This window comes from Chelmon rostratus, chromosome 5, assembly GCF_017976325.1.
Source record: "Chelmon rostratus isolate fCheRos1 chromosome 5, fCheRos1.pri, whole genome shotgun sequence".
Taxonomy (NCBI): domain Eukaryota; kingdom Metazoa; phylum Chordata; class Actinopteri; order Chaetodontiformes; family Chaetodontidae; genus Chelmon; species Chelmon rostratus.
Window position 1 is genome coordinate 22,354,206 of NC_055662.1, and position 25,105 is coordinate 22,379,310.

The window sequence follows — 25,105 nt, forward strand, 5'->3', positions numbered from 1 at the left end:
GTGAAACTCAAAAGCAGGCACATGAAGGAAGGACACAGAAGCCAAAGTGGTCGAGGTAAAGCTTTCCCTACATTTGCAGCTAAGTGATTTCTCTTAAAACACGACCTCTGCAGATAAATTTATAACAATCAGGTCGATTTGTGGTGAACTTGTGGGTCGTGGTAGCTAACACAATCCTCTTCTTATCAGCATGATGCAGCACAACTCCAGCCTGTGTAGCCTGGTTTGAACTGCAGTCATGCTCCTGCAGCTGTTGTCACCTTACAGTTATAGCTGTGTCCTCATCTTGTTTTGTCCGCATGGAAAATCATGTGGCTCGCTCGTCACGTCTCCTTCAGGATGTGTTGTGGTTGAGGCCTAAAACTTCCAACTCAGCTCAGGTTGCCTGAATTAACTGCTCGCTCATCAGAATTCACATGTGAGGCCTGCAAGGTCCAAAACTGTCAGTTTGCGTAAACGTAAACACCTTTACCTTGCTGGCAGAAACAGATGAAATAAGATGGATTCATTGTGAGCTATATGAGTCATTTTGTTAAGCAGTAACCTTTGAACTGCAATTATAAACCTGACTAGAAGACGGAGGAAGACTTTAGTTCTCTGATAGTGATTCAGTAAATTTTATATCTTTGATTGAACTCTTCCAGAACAACAGGAAGGACAGAGGTGTGAGTGTTGTTTCATTGAGAGATCTGTGTGATGTGTTCTTAATCCTGCTCTAATGTCTTTCAGGTTGAAGAAAAAAAAGGCCCTGAGACATTTTTGATTCAGCCCATTTTCTCATATCTGGACAAATCATCCTGGCAGGCTTTCAACACTCGGATCAGATGGTGCTTCATCGCTCCTGATGTTCAATACTCACTGTCAGCCTGTCACACCGTTAGCTTTTTATTTTTAAACCAGCAGTTGAACGGCATTTCCTCTATAATAGTCTTGATGAGGCTATTAGTGCTGTTTCTATTCCACGTGTCTCTGGCTGGGTCTCAGCCCACCCAGAGTTCACAACAGGCGCCAGGCCCTCCTCACCCAGCAGGGGACCAGTCTTCTTTGGGTTCTGGTAATCTGTCCTTCCCATGGAGCCGTCTTCGCCTGCCAAGGTACGCTCTCCTTTATTTAAGACCCACGAACAGGAAATTGACAAGAAAATGTCAGACCTCTGTTTATGAGTCACAGATTAAAAAAAGCAGCACATATTTCTTCATAGGTACATCATTCCTCTTCACTACCGCCTCCTCCTGCACCCAAACCTCACAAGCCTCAGTTTCACTGGCTCAGTGCAGATCCAGATTGATGTCCAGAACAATACAAACTGGGTTGTATTGCACAGCAAGGGTCTACAGATCTCCAAGGCCACCATATTGGACCAGAACCTCGCTCATCTGTCTGACCAGGTAGCTGTCAATACACAGCTCCCAATTCCCAACTTCTCCGTGTTTCTTATTCACTTAAAATTTGATGTCTAAAAATAAAACTTCAATTTTGTAAATATTTTCTGTTTTTCTCTTCATAGGTTCTTCCAGTTCTACATAACCCCTTCCACGAGCAGATTGGTATTTTCTCTCCCAGGGTGCTCAGCAGTGGACAAAAGTATTTTCTGTATATTGAGTTCGGGGCAGAACTTGCAGAAGGCTTCTATGGCTTCTATAAGAGCACATACAGAACCAGCGCAGGAGAGACCAGGTAAGACCACATAGATACTTTCACAGCAAGCTTGGTAAAATATACAACACATACAGCCCAGAAACACTAACACTGCAATAACCTTCCCAGAGCGTTCAGGGAACGTAACAACAACATTCGTTTTAAGTCAGAAATACTTGCCTCTTTAACATCTACAGAACGTTGTGTAGGAACGTTCAGTAAATGTTCCCACAGCCAAAACATAACGTTTGCAGAACATTTTGGGAGCCAAAATCTGATGTCTCTTTTCAGAACCTTAGCTTCGACTCACTTTGAGCCCACGAGTGCTCGAATGGCATTCCCTTGTTTCGATGAGCCAAGCTTCAAAGCCAACTTCTCCATACGGATCCGAAGGAGTCCAGAGTACATTTCTCTGTCCAACATGCCTGTGGTGAGTGCCGCATACATGCTAGTTAACACGCACGTTCTAATATGTGTGAGAAATGGCTGCAGTGAATCGTTTGCATATTTCAGGTCAAGACAGTTCAAGTTAACGATGAGCTCCTGGAGGACCGGTTTGATGCAAGTGTGAAGATGAGCACGTACCTGGTAGCTTTTGTCATCTGTGACTTCAAATCTGTCACTGCAACAACTTCGTCTGGGGTGCAGGTGAAGTCTCCCTAACGATATTTGGATTTCTTTATTTCTTGCCAGCAACATTACTTTCTTAGTGATGTTTTTTTTTGTGTGTGTGTGTGATGTTGTGTATCTGTAGGTGTCCATCTACGCCGCCCCTGAGAAGTGGCTGCAAACCCGTTATGCTCTGGAGGTTGCTGTCAAAATGCTTGACTTCTATGAGGAGTATTTCAATATCCACTATCCCCTACCCAAACAAGGTATCCTTCCATCAGTTCTTGTGTAACTAAGCCACACAGCATATCTTTTCTATCACACATTGTTATTTTTCCCTCTTTACACCATCACTTTTATGTCCCTGACCTGGGTTTTCCCTCTCTCAGATCTGATAGCCATCCCGGACTTCCAGTCTGGTGCAATGGAAAACTGGGGCCTGACCACCTACAGAGAGACCAGCCTTCTCTTTGATCCCCTCACATCCTCCATTTCTGATGAGCTCTGGGTTACTATGGTGATCGGCCATGAGCTCGCCCATCAGGTGAGAGAGTGACGCTCAAAAGTGTTTGTTTAGCTCATATAGCCAAACATTACATAAAAAGTCAATACTAAGTGCTGAAATTCAAAACCTACCTCGCCTGCAGTGGTTTGGTAACTTGGTGACCATGGAGTGGTGGAACGATATCTGGCTGAATGAAGGATTTGCCAGATACATGGAGTACATTTCAGTCGAGGCCACCTACCCCAACCTCAAAGTGGTATGTGCTTTGTTTAACCTGAGAATCAACTTCATGGATTAATAGTGTTATATTAATATTAAGCCTGGGAGGGAGTATTGAAGGTCCTGTTGTGTGCACAATCTTGCAGGAGGAATATCTACTGCACACCTGTTTTGCAGCAGTTGGTCATGATTCATTGAACTCCTCTCGGCCAATATCCAGCCCAGCAGAGAGCCCCACCCAGATCAAACAGATGTTTGACACGGTCTCCTATGACAAAGTATGCGTTCAGTCTCATACATGTGTTGTGCTTGCAGCCACAAAGAGGGTCACGCAGCTGATATTAGCAATTCATTATGAGTTTATTATCTGTGGAAATGTGTTACCTGCAAAATCAAGAATAAATGAAGGTCGTCAGCTTTTTAAAAAAGCAGATATTTCCATTACTCAGTTTTGATTGCCAAACATCCTCTAACTATTGATTTTGAGAATGATATTGGAACAGAAAAACTAATATTTTTCTCATTTATGGCCATTAACATTCAAAGGCTTTGACACCAACCAACAGCCTAACCTACCGTGGCCCACTGATTAAATGATCCTTTCCTTTGTGTCCCTCTAGGGAGCATGTGTCCTGCACATGCTGCGACACTTTCTGACAGATCACGTGTTCCAGAGTGGGATAGTACGCTACCTTCGCAAGTACAGCTACAGAAATGCGCACAACCAGGACCTGTGGGACAGTCTATCAAATGTATTACCACAAAATATGTTACTTATGAAAGTTGACACTGTGTGGTCCTTTGTCAGACAGAGAGTCTGTAAAAAAAAAAAAAAAAAACTTAATTCTCACATATTAGAAATGTGGCATTTTTCTGCTAAACACTTCATAATACAAACTATCATGGTTTTCCCTCCTTCCAGACAGTCATTCAAGGAAAATTAAAGTGACCGCTATATCTGTGTCATTGCCCGCAAATTTATGTTATCTTTACCCAGTAATGCAATTGTGGATGATTTCTTTAAAAAATATACTCCATTGACACAAATAAAGCAAACATGGTGTATATTGTGATGGATTATGATTCTGAAGTTAACTGTTTTACGGTACAGAATTGAATTAGCTGTCATGAAGGTAGAAAGACCACATTCAAGTTCTAACATTCAAACACTATGGAGTTCTCTGGTGAATGTAAGGTACACAAAAAATGTTGTGATCTTATAATATAATTTATGTAAAAACGCTCTGTTTTATTTTGTTTTTCAGACATGCTCAGAGGAGGACTTCATCTTGGGAAAACACTGTTACAGCAGCAACCAGGCCACCAAGAACGCAGTGAGTAAACATCTAAACATCAACTTGCTGACCTCTCCTCGTGGGTTTCCTCCTTTCTAAGGCAGTGTGGTTGCCTGTATTGATCTCTGATTGTCCCCTACAGTACCTGTTTGCAGGGGAACACCTGGACCTGACAGCCATGATGAACACTTGGACTCTGCAGAAGGGTATTCCTCTGGTAACTGTAACGAGGAAGGGGCCTCATCTGCTGCTTAGACAGGACAGGTTTCTGAGGACAGTGCTGCCTTCCGACCCCCTCTGGTCCACATTGCAACAGGGGTGAGCATGCACATGCACCATCTTTTTTACTATTAGTTTACTATACTATTCAAACTTTACTTTGCTCTTATATTCTTTGTTTTTACTCTTGCAGCTACTCACCTAAGACTTAAAATTTTAGGTTTTTACATTTTTAAAATAATGCTCTCATTTCTTGTATAGATTCCTGTGGCATATCCCCCTGACGTACAAGACTGATGCCTCCAACACCATCCACAGACACCTGATGACAACACAAACAGGTAACAGGGAAGAGATGTAAAATAGTTCATGCATATATTCATTTTTACTTTGCCATTATATTGTTTTCTATCCTGTCTTTTGCTATTTCTGCCTCATTTAGACAGTATACATATAGGAGAGGAAGTCAGCTGGGTGAAAGTAAACACTGACATGACCGGGTACTATGTGGTTCATTATGAGGACGGTGGTTGGGACAAGATGGCCAAACTACTTTTGGAAAACCACACTGCTCTGAGCTACAAAGACAGGACTCAGTTGATACACAATGCCTTTCAACTGGTCACGTAAGCGTTTATGTGTGTATGTGTTTGTGGGTCCGTGTGAGAGAACGGTGATTTTTTGTCTCTGTGTCTATAGACACATAAACAGCTTTGATTGTCTTACCTGAAATCGCACCTAACCTTTCAAATATTCTTCTATGTGTCTAAAGGGCAGGTCATCTGCCACTCAATAAAGCCTTAGACCTGATTGGTTACCTGCAGTTGGAGACACACACTGTGCCTCTCCTCCAAGGACTGGGCTACCTGGAGGCCTTTTACCGGATTATTGAGAAAAGGAATGAGTTTGATTTAACAAGGAACCTGGGGGTAAGGAGAGAAGAGGGCACATTCGCCATATTACATTGGTGTGAAATGCTTCTTCAATTGTTTCTCTGTGTGCTTTGGTGCAGATGTACATCCTGCGATTTTTCCGTGCTGTCATTGACCAGCAGACGTGGAGTGACAGGGGCTCTGTGTCAGAGCGACGACTGAGGTCAGAGGTCCTGTCACTGGCTTGTCACCTGGATGACCCTCCCTGTCTGGAGCGGGCACGTCAGAGCTTCAAAGACTGGCTTCAGTCCAACGGTACACTCAAGTATGTCTGTCTAAATTACATTTTAACACACATCATTATCAGTCAGCAACCGCTGATGTGATTCACATAAACAGAAGCTAATCTCTGTGCTAGAGGCTGGAGCATATAATGTAATATTTCTTCATGTCCCTAATATGCATGTCTCTGCTTGTGTTTACCCTAGCTTGCCCACTGATGTGGCAGAGACAGTGTATTCAGTTGGTGCGCAGGATGACCACAGCTGGGCCTCACTCTTGCACACATACAACATCTCCCTCTCTGCTGCACAAAAAAACAAAATCCTGTTTGCCTTGACCTGCAGCAGAGACACAGACAAACTACAAAGGTACATTGTCGCCCTATTGCATTTTTCACACAGTTAATGCTGCCACCAAGTGGCAAACATGAGGTATTGTATCACACCAAATCCAATATTTATTCTGTGTATATATTACAAATGTGATAAACAGCTTTCATTGGAGGCTCTTCAAGCGATGACACATAATGTGGCTTTAATAGAGCAGGTTATATTGTGCATGTGTGCATTGCAGACTGCTGGACTTGGGTTTGGAAGGCAAGGTGATTCGATCCCAGGACCTGTCTAGTCTCATCCTGATGGTGGCAAGGAACCCACTGGGACATCACCTCGCCTGGAACTTTGTCAAAAAGAACTGGGACACACTGGTTGAAAAGTTAGTACAGCATAATGGGGACACTGTGAATGATGCAGTTTTGCAAACCCTTATAAAACATTACAATAATATTATACTGTACTGTGCAAATATACTCACATGACATCGTCTTGTGAGTTGGATGCAAGAACATTTGTGTAAACCAGTAGGACCTGCCTTTTTAGTGGCTTCCGTGCCATACAATAACAAGTGGAACAGGTTTTTGATTTGATGAAGGCCTGATTATACCACAAGCAACACAATGGGTAGTTGATTCCACAACTATGAAAGCCCTTAATGCATATGTAGGAAGAGATCTTAGTCTGTGACTGTCCTCTCTGTCTCAGGTTCCAGTTGGGCTCATTTTGTATTAGGAACATCATCATTGGTACCACAGGCCAGTTTTCATCTCCAGAGGACCTCACTGATGTAAGTGTGCTCTTATATTTTCAACAAATCTATATTTGACAATGCAGTTTTGATAAGCACATGTATTTCAACAGGCTATTTGTATTGCCTGGTATTGGCAATATCAGTAATATTAATGACCTAAAAAGACATCATATAACCCTGTGCAATAACAATGCATGCCAACTTTAGACTTTAACTGACATACTTTAACCCCCAGGTGCAGTTGTTCTTTGAATCCATCAAAGAACAGGCGTCTCAGCTAAGAGCCACTCAGGTTGCCCTGGACAACGTGCAGAAAAATGTTCGCTGGATTCAGAGGAATCTAGAGACCCTGAGAAATTGGCTGAACGAGCAAATGAAGTGACAGACGACAGAAAGAGAGGTGGCGGGTGATAGATACCACAGAGGGGATATTTGAAAGATTTCTGATGTGTTTTTATTTGCAATTTGTTATGTGCTTGACATCACTGGAGGGTTGATAGTTTTGTATATGAAAAAGCGTTTTGTAAATTTTCAGGGGACTTGTTTGTTAGACACAAAAATTGAATTGGTAGAACTGCCAATTCAGAACTAGTCATGTGAGTGAGGAGTCATGTGTGTACTGTGAATGAATGTGTGTGTGCATGTGAGTGAGAGAGAGAGAGAGAGAGAGAGAGAGAGAGAGAGAGAGAGAGATCCATTCCAATGTGACACTCAAATGCTGTGTAAATGGATTCTTAAATTGACAATTAAAGGGTTAATTGTACCTACTTGCACCTTTGTGTCTGTTGTGTTAACTGAAACATATCCTTATGTTAAGAACAACCATTTTATGTTTCATATTAACTGATTATTAATTGTTAAGGTAAACCCTTTTGAAAAGGTTAGGGTTGAGGTTAGATCTGTACTGTTCAGAGTTAGGGTTGGCTGCCAGGGATTGACAGTGAAAGAATTAAATAATCTCGTGTATGATATTCATCATTTTAACTATTTATTTGACGGATCAGACCTGGTTTTAGGGTTAAGGTCAAAACTGTAAATAGGCTGAGGTTAAGGTAGGGGGTAAGGTTAAGCATTGAGCAGTTATGGTTAACATCCGTGGAATGAATCTAAAGCAATACAACACCCTCACAAGCAGAAAAACAACGAATGTGCGTTTTGTGCGCTTTGGCCCCGCCCTCGGTAGAAACATCCAATAGGATATCAGCATTGTAATTTGATGGGAGGTTGTCAACAACTGGTTGGGGAGGAAGTGGAACGCAGGAGAGTGACTTATGCGCGTTCGTTAGTTTACCGACCGTGTTAGAGTAAGATTTGTTTACATATTTATAGCGCAAGGTTCGACTTTTTAGACAGTCACGTCGTATTCATGTATTATTCTACAAAACAGCAATGGGCGATTAAGTTATAGAAATAAGCTTATGTTGGCAAACTGAATGTCTGTCAGTCAGTTACATTTGTCAGAAGTTGGCTAGTTCCAAGCTAGCAACTACGTAGCTAACGTTAGTACAGTGAGGATAGGCTGCTATTTATTGCGAGCGCCTGCGGTGGGTTGTGGCCACCGAGAAAAACATCACGTCTTGTCGAGCTGCTTTAAACGTGCAGAGATTCACTTGTTTTGGACGCGAGAAGCTGTTCGAGATATCCCACCATGGATCCATTTGACAGTAACAGTACAGGTAAGGAAGGAAGATGCGAGGGATAGTAACAGCAAGCTAACAACAGCAGGCCAGCTAGTAACTAACGGGACATTAGCAACAAGCTCATTGGAAGTGACATTCAGCCGAGGACACATGTTGAGAGGGGTGGGTTTGACGTTTGACAAGCTAAAGGAAAGCTACCTTGATGTTTTCTGAGTGACTGGTTTCTTCTTCTGCTGCTTATTTGTAGCTGTGTAGGGGTTCTCAGAAGCTAACTTAATCGCAGTCCCACTGCACGGTCCTGCTGTGGGATGGTAACATTTTTACTGCACACAACTGTCTCTTCACCATAAGCACAGGGCAGAAAGGCCAGTTTGTGAATCTTGTAGTTTATTTATGGAACATTTAGATTTTATTTGAGCTGAAAACCAACAAGACATGTCTTGCAGCTTAAACATTGACTGTCTTGAAACTCCTGACAGAAATATGGTATGGCACACTGTTAACACTCAAGTTGTCTGTTAAAACACAGCGACACTGTTTGCCCAGTGTCAGCCTGTCGGTTAGATAATAGCTATGTTTTGTCTTGGTGTGGAGAGCTGATAAGTCACGCTCAGTTCAGCTTTGGCAAGCAGAAAGCATAGCCTATGCTATGGTCCCACAGCGACTGGGGCTTTATTAATACAACCAAAAACGCATTTGCACACATTATAACAGCTCTCAAGAAAGTCGAGCAGTCTCCTTAGTGGATGTTATATTATTTTAGTCTCAGTCTGGAAGAAGCAATCATTAAATCACAGTTAGACTTCCTGCATTTGTGCTTGATTGTTGTGACTCAGTGATTTTCTACTTATTCCAAAAGTCACATTTCATACTCACACTTTGATCAGATAATAATGGAAACTATTGGCAGATCCTTCCTTCCCATTTATTTTTAATGACCAACCAATAACAACACTGTGGCTCACACTGCTTCTATGTTTCATGTCTGTTCTTATCAGGGGTGAATTAGTGGATGCACCTGTCAAACTCAAACACAAACTCATATTTAACTATATTTCTGTGACTCTAAGGTAGGGTTAATAAAGGTTTCGAGTAAACAGGAAGTGTGCAGTCAGCTGATAACATGCTTCAGTGCTGTTTTTACATGCAAGCCTGACGAAAGTGCAGGAGTTGTTGAGTATTCATCTTTCATCATTTCTAATGGTAGTCTAGATGATAACAATCCCATTACCTGTCTCTCTCATGTGCCATCTTGCTTTTATGAAATAAACTTCACCATGATATCACAACAATGTGCAGCTGATAGAAGAATACATGACATGAGTTTGATCTGTTTTTATGGGTCTTATTTTTATCTTCCTACGCAAATTACACATTACCTACTACTTAACTCTTAGCCTATTAATAGACCTTCATACCAGAGCAATGTGGTTCAGACAGAGAGAGACAGCTCATAACAATCATATCAGAAACACTGTACAGAGCAGACAAGCGACTAACTCCTTTCCACTCAAATCCAGCACCAACTGAGACTGAAAATGCATTGTCTTTAGCCTGTTAAAGCACGAATGGAACGTGCAGCCAAATGGGAGACTTGCATTGCATAGTGTTTTACTACTTTCGGTAATATTAAGTTAGGAAGTTACACATACCTGTGATTGTTTCAGGAATGGCTGAATGGAGAATCCAGCTGGTATAAATCACATTAATTTTGGTGTAACTTATGTCATTGTGCTTAAGACACGGGTTCGTTTGTGGAAATTCAGGCTTATATAAGATTAATTTGCTTTTTAATTAGCTTTTTTCTAGTTTTGAGGGCACTGTGTTACTTGTTTTTTGGCACTGCAGTTAAATGAATGAAGTGTGGAGGAAACACAACAATTTCTGTCTTAACAGATTTCGTAACACCACCACTTGAAAGAAGTTGTCTTACCAGCCTGATGAACCAATTCTTTGTAGGTCAAAGCACCAGGAAATGCTGTAGGAGGTTTACTAACGGGAAACTGAAGAAACTGCCTGTACATTCAGTGACAATAAAAACCGTTTGTGTTGAAATATGGCTTTATTACCACCGCTCTTTTGTGGAAAACTCTGAAACAGTACTGTATGTTAACATATGTTAACGTATAGCACTGTGTGTTTGTGTCAGTGTATATAACCATTTGGATTTTGTTCTCTCTTTCACACCTCTCTCATTTCCCCTTTGTACAATCATCTGTCTGATTTCTTTTCCTGTGTGTGTTGTAGAGCGAGCCAACCTGCCAAGGAACATGATTGAGAACAGCATGTTTGAAGAAGAGCCTGATGTTGTGGATTTGGCCAAAGACTCCACTGCTTTTCCGGTATGCTCATGTCACCTTATGCCATCCATTCTATGTCCGCCTCCATTTCAAGCACCAGCCTAGCTCAATAATTTGCTTACATAAGAATGCACATTTGCACCACTCTTCACATTTCTCACAAGTGCTTTCCTCTTAAAGTTTGACAGTGTGAACAGATCAGAACATCATAATTGAGGATCAGTTAATTCGAAGGTGGCCGAGACTTGTCGGTTGTCAATGATGCTTATCTACATGCTTTCAGTTCAGTACATCTTTCCCCAGACTGTATATTATTTCAGATCTGTCAGCTGCATCTATCCATAGTAAGAATTACTTATATCAAAAAGGAGCATTTAGCATGAGGATGATGCTATATTCCCTGATAGTTTGCCCCCCAATACCCACTACCTCTATCCCTCACTGTCTGACACCCAGCAAAGCCTCTCCTTAATGTCATTCCCTTTTGCATCCTTTATATTCAAGATCTTTATGTCCACATCTTTTGCAATCCTAATTAAAAACACCCCTAATGGTCCAATCACCTGTCACCTCTGCCCTGTTCTTTGTTGACAGACCCTTTTCTGTCCTGAGAATTTTCATTTATTCTTGTCTCTGCCCTCACTCTCCTCACCACCTCCACTTATGACATCATACCCTGTGCTAGTTAATTCATGGGGAGGCAATCCAGGTATTAACATTATATTGAAACACTGTACATCTTAGCAGTAGAATAACAGAGTGCACTGTACATGCTCTTTCTAGACATTTCCTGCTCTTGACCCAGATGAGGTGGCGTATGAGCCTCGTAGCTCGCGGTTGCTTGTGCGAGGCCTGGGAGAGAATGACATGGATGAGGATGAGGAGGACTGCGAGTCTTCAGCCCGTCTGCTGGGCATGTCCTTCATGAATCGTAGCTCAGCTCACAGATCCAGCTCTTCCCCTTACAGCAGACAGGCTCCACCCAGGTAATGTACTGAAAAGGTCATAATTTGGAACGCTGTGCAGCATGGAGGCACAAAAAAAATCTCATATTAGTGTGGTATGCCTTTCAGCATTTTTGTCTCAAAACAGTGCTGCATAATTATTATTATCATATGCAGTAGCTTCTGTGATTAGTATTTGTAGAGTCTGGTGATATACAAATGTTGAATTCAGGTAAATGTATTGTAAAACTTTTCTGAAACACTTTATTGAAACACAAGTTTCTAAAAATTCTAAGTACTGAAGAGCTCAATTATTTATGTTATTTTTGGGAAACACGTTTTGAGATAGTTAATCTTTATGCAGCCAGTAAGTATAAGTGGAAGTAATAAAGACATAGTAGCAAGTAGAGTACCATGGGTAATCACTGTGGGCTCAGTAAAAAGCTTGACCTTAAAGTTGACAAAGATTTCCATCATATCAATGGTGGTGTTGTTGAACAGCCTCCACTTAGATTTGCAGAGAAGCATTTCCTTGAATTGCAGTTTTATTTAAAGTCCTGTGTGAAATATTGTGGTTGCAAAAATAGTTGGAGTGGTGAGGCACAATCATCATCTGGTACTAATGTCAATAAGGAATTATCACTGTAATATGACAAATCCTGCAAAACACTCAACCAGTCATCACAAATGCAGTGTAAATACGTGAAGATCAAAACATCTGTAATGACATCACTGTTAAAGGAACATTTCAGGAGTATTCTCAGCCCAACAAAAGACAGACAAAGTAATTGTTCAATATAAATGTGCTGCTATACCTCATAGTACTGTACTCACGTGCATAAAAAGAATATCAAAGGCTGTATTCAAATATCAAGCCTCTTTCATGCTTGGAACCTGCAACATTGCCAGACGTAATAATCAAAGCAAGGGAGTGCTTTCGCAGACTCGTCTCCAGGTTGATTTTGTTCTCAGTTTGTGTGACCATTTTGTCAAAATCAGGCTTTCTTCACACTCGGTGCCTAAATGATGGATATTAAAACTTGTTTCATCAAAGTTTACCCCATTGACTGTTATGGCAGTTTACTGCCTGCTTACATAGAAAATATAGTGAAGCTTCTACATGATGCAGATAAAGAAAATTGCCCAAACATGTATAGATTAAGGTACACAGAAAGGGTTTTAGTCCACTAGGGAATGAAGTACCAAATTGAAGCTTTATGTTGGTTGCCTCTGTCTGCTGCAGCACCACCATCTACATCTTTTTCATAAACGCTGCTACTACTTTTCAGCCTGCATTTGTAAATTGTAAAATAATGTTGAAATCTTGTTTGTCTCAGGTCATGTTCAAGACCCTCAGCCCGTACCATGGTTGTATGTGTGTTATTCCTGGTGATAGTGGCTTCTATGACCATGGTACTGTATTTCTTACCTGGATGCACCTTTACCAAGGTAAGAGAAATATTCACCAATTCTGTAGTTTTTGTGATCATGCGCAGTTATCAAAACATGACTCTTTCAACACATTATTTCTATCCTTGTATCGGATTATTTACTTTTACCTTGTTAATTTGTCTCTCATACCCATTTATCTGGCTGGCCCCAACCCTCCATCCCGCAGACAGGTTGTCGTAAGGCGACCTTTGAGCCAGTCTACCCCGTGTCCACAAATGGTGAACTCTTTCCCTGGGCACTGTTCCGGCTGCCTCATAGCATACGTCCTCTCAGCTATGACCTCACCTTGAACCCTGACCTGGACAATATGATCTTCACCGGCTGCACTGTTATCAACATGTTTGTGCTTCACAACACCAAGCGCATTGTCCTGCACAGTGCTAATCTCAACATTACCAAAGCTACCTTCAAGGTGGGATTGGAAGGGGTTTGTGTGCTGATGGCAGTGCATAATGACAGAGTTTAGATGATTTAGTTGTTATTCTATGATGTGCAATTCCTGCCTGACTAGATGTACAGAACTGTGTATAAAGATTATTTGTGCCTGAACAAAATAATTGATTCAAACATTTTGGTTTTATTATGTTGTTTGCTAGGTGTTATATAATACTGTCTCTCTTCCAGCTGGGTGATGGGGAGCCCAGTGATGTGACTGTGCTGGAGTACAAACCCAACCACCAGATAGCTGTTAAGTTCTCTGAGGATCTGAAGGCAGGCCAGCACTGTGTTTTGACCCTGGATTACTCAGCCAGCCTCTCACACACCTATGATGGTTTCTACAACAGCTCATACATTGATAAAGATGGAAACAAAAGGTGTGCTTGACTAATTGTCTGTGGTGTAAGTAGTTCACAACAGCTGAAAGATGTGTTGCAGAGTGAGGACTTATATAAACTTATATAAAGCCTGAATGGATCATGTGTCTTCACAGCTAATCTTTTGACCTTTGGCTCGACTCATGACCAGAAACTAACAAAGCAGATCTGGAAACAACTTTACAACAATTAAAACTTAATCTGGGAGCTGTTTTAATGATTTTATAACATTAACTTAATTTGTTATTTCAGTATGGTCATGTTTATCCCCTTTTTGACCACAGGGTCTTGGCTGCAACCCAGTTTGAGCCACTTTCAGCGAGGAAGGCCTTTCCTTGCTTTGATGAGCCAGCTTTCAAAGCCACCTTCCTGATTAGGATCAGCAGAAAACCAGACTTCTTGACTCTTTCCAACATGCCTAAGGTACTGTAACATTAATTAGGTCCTTATTTTTGCCGTATGGTAACAAGCACTGAAACACCTGGCTTGGTTTGCTAATGAGCTTTAACAATGGACACTCAACAATGTAATATAAATCCAGTTTTGTTTTGCTCCCATTTTTTCAAGAGTTGAAATAAAAGATCTAGACTTTATGCATGCAGAAGGCTTATTTTTCTCAAAATTCGTTCACAAATTTATTTAAATTTGTGCTCATGAACACTTCTCCTTTACCAAGATAATCTATCCATTTGACAGGTGGGGCCTATCAAGATGCTGATAAAACAGCATTATCATTACACAGTTGTGCCTTGGGCTGGTCAGAATAATATAAGAATATATAATATAAGACCACTCTCAAATGTCCAGTTTCATCGCACAACACAATGCCACAGATGTTGCATATTTTGAGGGAGCGTGCAGTTGACATGCTGACTGCAGGAAATGTCCACCATAATTGTTCATATGTTCAAGTGTCATCTAGATAGACAGAATATACAGCAGAACATTATGTTATGTCAGTCACTCTGTATATGATGAGGAACTTACCGCTGTGACTCATAAGCTCTCAGCATGGGCACACTTTAGCTACTACACCATGTGTTGGTTTTTGCTTGTGGTGCTGTATTTCACAGCAGTCTGAGAAGATGCCAAATTGGATTTAGTTTGGAGTATAACATCAACATTCGTTGGTAGTCATTTCGTCCTTATGCTGTGTGTTTCAGGCTAAAACCACACTACTTCCCAATGGCCTCATGCAAGATGAGTTTGAAAAGACCAGTGTCAACATGAGCACCTACCTGGTTGCCTTCATCGTTGCTAACTTCTCCCCAATCAGCAAAAATGTCTCAGAAACTCTGGTAGGTCTGACACAGATATGACTTCTTTATGGTTTCAGTGCACGCTGTACATCTATATTTTCAAAATGTAGTATTCAGTGAGGTTGTGGTGTTGCTGGTAAACTGTCTAGTTGTTTCTTTATGTCCATGTCTGTGTGTTTTAGGTGTCTGTGTACTCTGTGCCAGAGAAGATGGAGCACACCGACTATGCTTTAGACACAGCCTCCAAACTGCTGGAGTTCTACAATGATTTCTTTGAAATTAACTACCCCCTCAAAAAACTAGGTGAGTACACGCAGGCACATGGTCTTAAATTGTCCTCAGATTGTCCTTTTTTTCTTTACACACCCTGACTTGCTCCCCCTCTCTTTTGCCAGACTTGGTAGCCATTCCAGACTTCCTGGCAGGGGCCATGGAGAACTGGGGACTCATCACCTTTAGGGAGACCAGCCTGCTGGTGGGCAAACAGTCCTCTCCTATGGAAAAGCAAGTGGTTGCCTCCGTCACAGCGCATGAGCTCGCCCATCAGGTAGTTGTGTTCACCTTTGTGTTTGTGAAAGTAACAGATACCATGAATATGCTACTGTCTGGTCCTAATTTATCTCTGATGTTGTGTCCAAGTGGTTTGGAAACCTGGTAACTATGAGCTGGTGGAATGACCTGTGGCTCAATGAAGGCTTTGCCACTTACATGCAGTACACATCACTGCAGACAGTGTTGCCCCAGCTGGACATTGTAAGTTCACATTTATGTCTTCATAAATAGCTCCCCACGTATTTTGATGCAGGTAAAGTTGTGTGCTGTGCCCCTTAGCAGCAAGTCCTGTGTTTGTTTGCAGGGCAATTTGTTTCTGGCAGTGCGGTTCAGAGCTTTGGACAAAGATGCATTAAACTCCTCCCACGCTGTGTCGACAGAGGTTAATACGCCGGAACAGGTGGAAGAGATGTTTGACTCGGTCTCATATGAAAAGGTACATTTTTGTATATAGTAAATATGTAGATGAATAAATGCAGTGTTCATTATTTCACTTCCATTTTCAACTGTTTATCTCAGGGACCTCACACTCAGTTACAAACGTAGTTAGTGCTCTGCTTTGGGTCACACAGGTGCTTTGTGCCTCTTGTCTTCCAGGGTGCGTCCATTCTGCTGATGTTGAACGCCTCCCTGCCAGGCGACCAACAATTCAGAAAGGGTATCATTCAATACCTAAAACAGTTCAGTGGATTTAACACGGACACTGATGACCTATGGAACAGCCTTACACAGGTGTGTGTGTGCATGCGTATGTGCGTGCGTGTGTGTGTGTATCTTGTAGTTTTTTGATGCTATGGACAGCACACATCAGTTCCCCCTGTAATCTGTCAGCCAGCTGGCTAAAATATACCCTCCCTGACATCAGCTGCATTGGCTAGTTTTACTGTTGACACATAATGGGTGATCACAGAAAACTCTCTTCATCAACAGAAAAGGCAGTAAATGACTTCTGATAATAGTTGGTTTATGTTATAATTTATTGACCCCCTACAAGAGTGTTAATCTTTTTGCTTACTCCCATTTTAAGGGAAGTTGGAGCACAGGATGCTGTAGACAGAGACAGTAGATTGGATAATTACAGCACTGTCAAAAGGGCTTGAATCCAGTGCCCTCAGTTTAACATCAGTCTGCCAACTCATTACTTTCCCATAGTTCTGCTGATGCTTTACCTGCTTGGTCTCATTCAGGTCATCTGGAAGTTTGCCACAATGGAACCAGTCCTAAAAGTCTGTCAGCGGTTAAAATGTAATTAAATGGCAAAATAAAGAAAAGTGGATTTTGCAGACATCAAAGGCCAAAAACAATTCATAGAGAATGTTGAGGTGTCTCACTTATTAAAAAATATTGTTTTGGTGGAATTTGTGAGTTGTGTACATTTCTTGAAGTTATCCCATGTATTCATTTTATTTTGCTTCTGTATCTGTGTTAGATAGTTGCAAAGTCTCAGAGCACTCCCACTATTCTCAGAAAACAATGAACATGGCATTGTACTACACAGGTTTCTCTTCCTGTCCTCAGGTTGAGGTCTCGACGCAGCACCAGAATGTGTCAGAGATGATGAGCTCATGGACGTCACAGAAAGGCTTCCCACTGGTTACTGTAAGCCTAAAGGGAGATCAGGTGACCCTCACGCAGGAGCACTTTCTGCTCACGTCTGACAATGCCACGCATACTTCCAGGTGGGTTACATTTACCAGACACGCAGACGTGCACACAGATCATAGAAACGTACCACAGCTATAACTGTATTCTGCGCTCTCTTCAGCTTGTGGAATATTCCAGTGACGTACGTAAACGACAGCTGTAGTTTGGATCCTGAGTGCAGACAGGTGTTCACTCTGAAGACCAAGTCAGGTAAACTACACAGTATTAGCCTGCAATATCAAGTCTCAGAGTCTTGGCTACTGTGACAAAAGGTAAATATTTGTATGTGTGATGTGTGTGTGTTTTCAGGGACTTTTAAGCTGCCAGGAAGTGTAAAGTGGCTGAAGTTGAACTACAGAAACACAGGCTTCTACATCGTCCACTATGGAGACGAGGGCTGGGCTGCTCTTAGAGAGGCTTTGTCCAACAATGTCAGTGTTCTTACACACGAGGACCGAGCCTCGCTCATACACAACATCTTTGCTCTCTCCAGGTATAGAGGACAACATGCTGTAAATAGCTGTTTTTTAATAGCATTCAGTGACAGGAGAAACTGACATAGAGAAGCATTTTCCAGTTCCTGTATTTAGTTTTTTAAAAAGCTTTCCTTCTCTCCCGTGCTGTCAACAGACTGGGCCGTGTGTCCTTCCGTCATGTCCTCAACCTGTTGAACTACTTGTCCAATGAAACGGAGACTTCTCCTGTGACAGAGGCCTTGTTACAGCTCAACAATATCTACCGGCTGCTCGACAAAAGACAGGCGCACAGTCTTGTGGCCCGTATGAAGGTACAGACATATACTCACACACAGCCACGTACAGTTAAGAAAGATATATTATGACACATCATCACAAATGCTTTATATATATATATACAGTATTATTGAAATTTGTCAGCACAACCTTTAACTTATATTTAAAGCTCAAGCGGTTATTTTCCCATTGCTGATCACTGACTCAGATGTTACTTGCATGTATAATTTAACTTTAAATCAACTACACTATAAAAAATACACCAATTTGCTTAAACTACTGTCTTTAAAGCACAAAATACACAAATACATACTTTTTATATCCCCAATAAAACTACTTGAAATGACACAATGTTAGTGTTACTAATTTAAAACTTTAAAACACATGTTTTCACATGTGTTTGTGCTTTATTTAAGAAGTTAACATGGTGGTGAGTTTTAGTTACAAGTTATTGTTGCATCAGGGCACCGTGGATACAAGCTAACATCCCTAGTCTGAATTAATATCAGTCTAAGTGTTCTTGTGAACTGTTTAAGCGACTGTACTGTTTCTGTGTTGTAATGTTTCCATGATTTCTTTTCTTGCATGTGACAGAATTATATCCTGAGTCATTTTAGTTCTCTGATAAACAAACAAACATGGACAGAGGAGGACAGTGTGTCTAAACAGGAGCTGCGCTCGGCCCTGCTCGAGACAGCCTGTACTTTAAATGAAGAAAGCTGCACTCAGCAAGCCAAAGCCCTGTTCAAACAGTATGTCGAGTCCAATGGGACCTCACGGTACGTATAAAAACAAGAAAATTTTTATTTTTGAGCTGCTTTTCTGGGTCACTGTCACAGCAGGGTGAGAAGAGTAACACGAACATCTTTTTAGAGATGGAAGTCATCTTTAGTCCGAATGGGGGAATGTGATTTGATTGAATAGGTACCTGATATTTGAGTTATATGAGGCAAACTGAAATTTGGTGCGCTTAACCGAAAATATGTTTGCGTCTTTATATATTTCTGTAGAATCCCAGGCGATCTGCAGCAAGTCGTGTTCAATGTGGCTGGTCAGTCAACTGAGGATTGGTTGACTTTGCACAACATGTATGGTCATGTCACCTATGATTCAGAGAAGCGGAAAATGCTGCGGGGCCTAGCATCCACTCAGGACGTACGGCGTATCGTATGGTAAGTGTTTGTGTGCATATGTACAGATCAGTGCAGGTCCACTGAAGGGCAAAATCATACCAATCCGCCCTGAGGGCAATTTCTTAATAACTTACACTTGAAAATAACCAAACATAAACTTAACTTGAGCTGTTCTCAATGAAACACTCTAAACCAAAACCCAGGACTTTTTCTTCACGTGTTTGGGTCAACTTGCAGAGCATTTTGTGCAGCAGATACCAGCAGAATCAACAGTGTTTCAACTGTCTGTTTTTCACTGACCACTAAAACAGCACCAAAATGGGGTGTTATGTAGAAATATAAATATATATATATATATATATATATATATATATATATGTGTGTGTGTATTTTTGGTGTATGGCTCCTGGCTCATGTTAACTCAGAAATATCACAAAGACACAATTCCTCCACAATTGAGACATTAGTCCAGTTAAAATTGATTTATTCATCATAGTTAGTGTAATTGTGGTTGGGAGCTTCAGTTACTAAACAACAAATGCTGGAGATGTGACAAAGAATTTATTCTCATTTGACGATAATGTGACTGTAGCGTCTGTGTTGTTTATGCACTGAACAGTATTTGAACAGAACACTTATCACTGTCTATCTAGGATTCTAAAGGAAGGTCTGAAGGGAGACCTTATCCAGACACAGGAGTTGCCTTTGGTCATCAGCACCGTGTGTAACGGCTTCGCCGGCTACTTGTTTGCCTGGGATTTTATACAAGAGAACTGGGACCGCCTCATAGAGAAGTAAGTGGTCCCTGGCAGCTTCATGCCAGTTATCACCAAGACTACATTTTAAGATACATTTTCACATAAACATGAAAAACCATCAGTGTTTGGGTGTTTTGGTTGTAGGTTTCCGGTGGGCTCCTTTGCCATCCAGACAATCATCAAGTCTGCCACCTCCCAGTTATCCACACAGGCACACCTCCATCAGGTCTGCTTCTTTTTTTAGTAGAGTAGATTTAGGCTGCATCAGATATGATGGTCTGTACACTTGTGTGTTGAGAGATATTACCTGCTTATAGAATGCTTTTAGAGTGTTGAGTCAAGTGTGGTCTGGCCTCCAATGTGTGTTTGTGTGTGTGGTGCAGGTGCAGGGTTTCTTTTCCAGTCTAAAGGAGCGCGGATCTCAGATGAGGAGCGTGCAGGAAGCTTTGGAAACCATCAGGCTAAACCAGCGCTGGATGGACAAGAACCTGCCTACACTCCAAAAATGGCTCTAATACAGGCACTCCATCCACTCTCCGCCCCACTAGCACTCAGCCGGGGCATGTCGTCAAGACAACAGCAGTGTTTGCACTATTATAGGACTGTGTCTCTTAACTCCCTTTATCCACGCCAGAGTACTAGTCAATGCCAGAGGTTGTGCTCTGACTGGGTGGACAAGGTGTTGTGATTTTTTGAGATTGGTCCTGTGAGATGTGTTTGCTAGCTCAGGGTGGCTCTGATTGTCTGTCTGACAGGGAGTTGTCAGATGCAAACACACACTCCTCACACTTTATGCTGTCGACCAAACCTCTCCTCTGCAGCTCTCACCTAACCTCATGCCTGAGCAGACAATCATGCTTCACCCACGCTCCTTTCGCTCAGCCTGCTCTCAGGCACTTAACTGTCTGACCTGTGTAATGGCCACTTCAAAAGCGCAGGTATGAAGAATGTCAACATTGCTGTCTATGTATGTATTGTCAGTCAGTCCTGGACTTTATTGGATTTATGTAGATGCAGCTGTCAGGGATTCTTCAGCCAGGAGAAGATGAAATTACCGGTACTTGAGAGATGGAATTATTTTTAGGATTAAATTATCGCTTTTATCGCTGTGTTATAAAAATCTGTGTAGAAACAGTAGCTGTCTGCCATTCTGAACTCTCGTTACTCATGCAGCCTAAAGCATTTACTATATTAGTCATAGTTTGGCTCAAAGAGTGGTTGGTTGATTGATGGCTTAAAATACCAAACTAGTGTTGGCATTAATTGAATGTACTGAAAAACCTTCCCACTGTGTAAAGTAGACGGCGTACTGCACCACAGTGCAGCTTTAAATCAACAACCAATGTGTCTTAGGAGAGAGCAGGCAGTGCACACTGGAGCCTGATGTTCATTGTTTTTCCTTCCTTTCTCTACCAGTCATAAACCCGGTTTAGCTTTGATCAATACGTTTTATTTTGATTGCTTTTTGTCTGCAGCATAGTTACTGTACAGACTTAAACTCTGTGTGCTTGTAAACTTGTAATTATGATGTAAATAGGCTCAACCCCTCAAAATTTCCCCTGCAATTCTGGGTGTACTGTTTTAAACATCTTGACTTTTAACATTTTAAGATTGCTTTGTGTTCTGTATATAGAGTGTAAAGGGGCGATGTATACATAGAATCTTGGTCAAAAACTTTAACTGTGTTTCTTAGAGGTCATTTGCTGATGAATGTTTGTGTTTTAAGGGCTACCGTGCATATTGAAGATACAAAGTGTATAAAAGAACATCTATATTGGGCGAGACTCATCAGTCCAGTAAGCTGTTGCTTATCAGCCAAATAAAAATACAGCAAGTTTAAAGTTACTCCAATGTTACTGCAGCCGTTGCTCCTGAAAATGAAGAGTAGCATAGCTATTTATTGAGAGCGTCTAAAAATGTTTCCCCAACTTTTGTTCCAAGATTTTATTTTTAAATGTAGTTGCACACTTATCCACTCCATCACTTTCATGATGTTCAGTATAACTGAGTAAACATACTGCAGATGTAGTCGTTTTCTTTGGACAGCCCTCACACCGTTGTGAGACTTGCATTTCTGTGTTTGGCTGTTATCTTCTTCTGAAGCCTCTTTGTCTCAGTTATGTAAAAACTGTATGTTCATCAAAAGTATGCCAATGATCCGTGTTCAGTTCTCAGTGCTTGGTGATGTGTTCCAGTGAACATAATTAGTCCTGCGCATGGGTGGGGAAGCTTTAAAGGGTCATGTGTTTGTTGCTGCGCTAATGGCTCCTACTGGTTGGTTGAAGTGGCAGTAAGGAGGGGTAGGATCCAGGTGGGCAACAGACAGTGAAGCTCGGTGCAAGAAAAAACACACTAGAGACACCATGTATATGAAAGGCATGGCTGTCTACACCCTCTCCAGGTTAACAGTAGGGGTTAGCAGTAGGGCAGATCACAGTACAGAGAATTGTGCTTTCCAAACTGGGCAGAAAAGATAAAGTAGTGTGAGTGTGTCAGTACTTTTTAGGATCTCATTGCAGTTCAGATCTGTCTGGAGGTTATCAACAGTATTTCCACTGACTTGTGCCATCCTGTGCATCATAGTTTCACAGACTAATGTGTTAAGCTGGCATTTGCCTTTAAATTAACATCCTGAACTTTTATCTCCTGGCTAATTGTGGATCATACTGTTTTATTTAAAGTGTTGTCAGTTAATGATACTTTTTTTTTTCCTGCTGGCAGCAATCAGATGAGGCTCTGGGACACTGGTTTTCCACCATGCTTTGGTTAGAAAATATGAAGATGTATGAAGTCAGTTGCAATAAGCTTTCATAGACACATGTTGCTGTTGTCATTCAGGTACAGGGTTCAGTCGAAGTCGTTCATGTAGCCGGTCTGATAGGATTATAGTAGAGTACCACATGTGTGCAGTAAACCCAATCAGATTGTCTTTGTTTTTGCACTGGGATGAACTGCTGCAGATGCTTTTGAAACTGTGTTGCTCTTCATGTCAACAAATAAAAGTTGTTTTCTGAAGATGCTGGATTTTCTTTTTCATTTTAATACATTAATTACAACACATTAATACATTTAATACAATACAAACCTTTTCAAACAGTGACGGTCCAAGTTGAGTTTTATTCCTTGGCATGGTGGACATTTTTTGTTTTTTTTCTTGAAGTCCAACCATGTCAAATGTAATTGCAGTGAGATCATTCATTTTATACACATTCCACACACGCTCCCACAGATGAAAGAAGCACAACAACATTGATTAGGTACTGGTGGTGGTCCACACTGTGAAAATACAAGTGAAAGTCATGCATTCCAGACCTTAAGCAGGATGGTCCTTGTCAGTGTGCTACAATTATATATGATGTTTTTGGATTAATATTGCTGCTGCATTAATTTGTATGTTGCATGTTACTGCTGAGCCAATTACTTGAAGTGGAGCAGAAGTATAAAGTTACTTAAAATGGGAATACTCAAGCAAAGCACAGTAACAAACAAAGTACTTATTACAGTGCCTGAGTCCTTTCCATTTTTCTGTGCATTTTCAAAACGTTTTGTCCATTTTGGCATAAAAGTTTAAAGTTCTTTGTTGACCATGATAAAAATGGAAAAAGCCCTTTTTAAGACACAATACCGAAGATGATGCAAAGTGTGGCAAAAACTGCATGCAGCTGTGTTTGGCGCAGTAAGGGGGCAAAATGCAAGACGATTTTGTAGATAAAGCATAAGAACCTCAAGCTGGGTCATCGCCTAACTACAAAATCACCACTCGAGCAAAACAAAGATTGAATCAAAGGATTACCTAACAATTAAAAAATCTGAGGAATGACTTCATAGCTGTTCTTTTAGTCCAGTTTCACAAAATTAAAAAGAACAGAAGTATTTGATTGTTGTTTTTAAAAATTCTAGTGTGAATATCAACCTGCAAAACCCCTAAATAACAACTACTGGCAGGATATTCTTGTCTCTACACAGTGTTCATGGTTAATTACAGCAAAATGTCTTTTACATGATGCTTCTCAGTTGCACCACCAGAGGTCTTTCTAGCTCTTCTGGAAACTTACAAACCGGACCTCATTCATGCTTCAGAGGTTGGAGACTGTGCCTGTTGGTTTGGATATATTGCACTCCTTAAGATCTAGATATAAATTGCTTTAAATGATTGCCTTACACACTGGAGATGTTGTGGGAAGTAATTTTTCATTTAAATGGACTTGAATCTGTGGACACCATTACTTTATGTCTGCAAAAGAGAATAAATCCTTTGGTCTAGTTATAAGGGGATTTTTATAACGATTTTTGCACTTTGGTCCAGTCCAAACTGTTCCAAACTGTTCCTTCTATGTGCATGTGTTCTGTGTGTGTTTTAGAAAATCTGTTTTGTGCCTTGAAGACTTGTTTTGGCAGGATGCCACACAGCTGGAAGACATCATAGCCCCAGTAGTTTCACCCTCATACTTTCTTTTTTGGCCAATTAACCAAAATGCACAAGGTATAAAGACAATTGCAGGCTTTGGTTTGAAATAAATAGATAAGCCAAACTAAGTATGATTCATGAATAAACGCGTGTGCTGTATGAGACCCACAGACACTGATACATTATTTTTGGTTGCTGGTAGCAGGAGGGGTGCCATGAAATGTATATTGTTTCAGTGACTTGACCTTCAATAATGACCATACGATGGCTTTTTTGTGGTCTTTTGTCAATGTTCCCAAAATTATTTTCATTTGTTAGGATTCTTAGCACATTGTGAAGTGTGTTAAAGCCATATCACAATATTGGTGGAAATCCTTATAAAGAAAATGCTAAAAGTTGAAAAAATACAACTTAAATAAGGCATCCTATTTCTGACCTTATCAAATGTTTTGCACGTAGATTCTTAACAAACTGGCACTCTGGCTGTCAGATCATCAGATCAGACCATCATGTACTAAAAATCACAAACTTACACTTTATTTCAGTTCAGTATTATTGTCCACATTTAAAAGCACATTACTAAAACATAAAATGTCCCATGCAACATGTAGTGGAGAAAGAAAAAGAAAATACTTCCTATTTTAAAACATAATACTTTAGAGTAGTACTGGTGGTTTCAAATTAAAGTTACAATGCAGTACTTGAGTGCATGCACTTGTTTCT

At 41.0% G+C, this 25,105-nt stretch overlaps 2 protein-coding genes across 2 annotated transcripts; both read left to right on the forward strand.

Moving 5' to 3' along the window:
* Positions 1 to 7,488, forward strand: erap2 (endoplasmic reticulum aminopeptidase 2). Its single transcript, XM_041936694.1, has 21 exons — positions 1 to 55; positions 730 to 1,094; positions 1,202 to 1,388; positions 1,508 to 1,677; positions 1,930 to 2,068; positions 2,152 to 2,286; positions 2,393 to 2,513; positions 2,637 to 2,791; positions 2,895 to 3,008; positions 3,118 to 3,249; positions 3,592 to 3,723; positions 4,237 to 4,305; positions 4,409 to 4,584; positions 4,747 to 4,826; positions 4,928 to 5,111; positions 5,258 to 5,414; positions 5,498 to 5,682; positions 5,846 to 6,007; positions 6,213 to 6,353; positions 6,680 to 6,761; positions 6,961 to 7,488. The coding sequence occupies exons 2-21, from the start codon at positions 934 to 936 to the stop codon at positions 7,105 to 7,107; spliced, it is 2,829 nt and encodes a 942-aa protein (XP_041792628.1). The 5' UTR covers positions 1 to 55; positions 730 to 933; the 3' UTR covers positions 7,108 to 7,488.
* A 490-nt stretch (positions 7,489 to 7,978) lies between these two features.
* On the forward strand, positions 7,979 to 22,989 carry LOC121606720 (leucyl/cystinyl aminopeptidase). Its single transcript, XM_041937224.1, has 22 exons — positions 7,979 to 8,401; positions 10,613 to 10,707; positions 11,449 to 11,651; positions 12,947 to 13,058; positions 13,228 to 13,473; positions 13,686 to 13,876; positions 14,161 to 14,299; positions 15,040 to 15,174; positions 15,318 to 15,438; positions 15,531 to 15,682; positions 15,775 to 15,888; positions 15,992 to 16,123; positions 16,285 to 16,419; positions 17,206 to 17,366; positions 17,453 to 17,541; positions 17,641 to 17,824; positions 17,962 to 18,118; positions 18,678 to 18,862; positions 19,094 to 19,255; positions 19,870 to 20,010; positions 20,119 to 20,200; positions 20,358 to 22,989. The coding sequence occupies exons 1-22, from the start codon at positions 8,374 to 8,376 to the stop codon at positions 20,487 to 20,489; spliced, it is 3,096 nt and encodes a 1,031-aa protein (XP_041793158.1). The 5' UTR covers positions 7,979 to 8,373; the 3' UTR covers positions 20,490 to 22,989.
* The last annotated feature ends 2,116 nt before the right edge of the window (positions 22,990 to 25,105 follow it).

Bases quoted from the DNA above. Each gene is read 5' to 3' on its own strand.
- erap2 (XM_041936694.1), top strand. From the start codon at position 934: ATGAGGCTATTAGTGCTGTTTCTATTCCACGTGTCTCTGGCTGGGTCT. The intron at 4,585-4,746 runs GTGAGCATGCAC...TTTCTTGTATAG, and splicing joins TGGTCCACATTGCAACAGGG to ATTCCTGTGGCATATCCCCC. The intron at 4,827-4,927 runs GTAACAGGGAAG...TGCCTCATTTAG, and splicing joins CCTGATGACAACACAAACAG to ACAGTATACATATAGGAGAG.
- LOC121606720 (XM_041937224.1), top strand. From the start codon at position 8,374: ATGGATCCATTTGACAGTAACAGTACAG. The intron at 11,652-12,946 runs GTAATGTACTGA...TGTTTGTCTCAG, and splicing joins AGCAGACAGGCTCCACCCAG to GTCATGTTCAAGACCCTCAG. The intron at 19,256-19,869 runs GTAAGTGTTTGT...CTGTCTATCTAG, and splicing joins GACGTACGGCGTATCGTATG to GATTCTAAAGGAAGGTCTGA.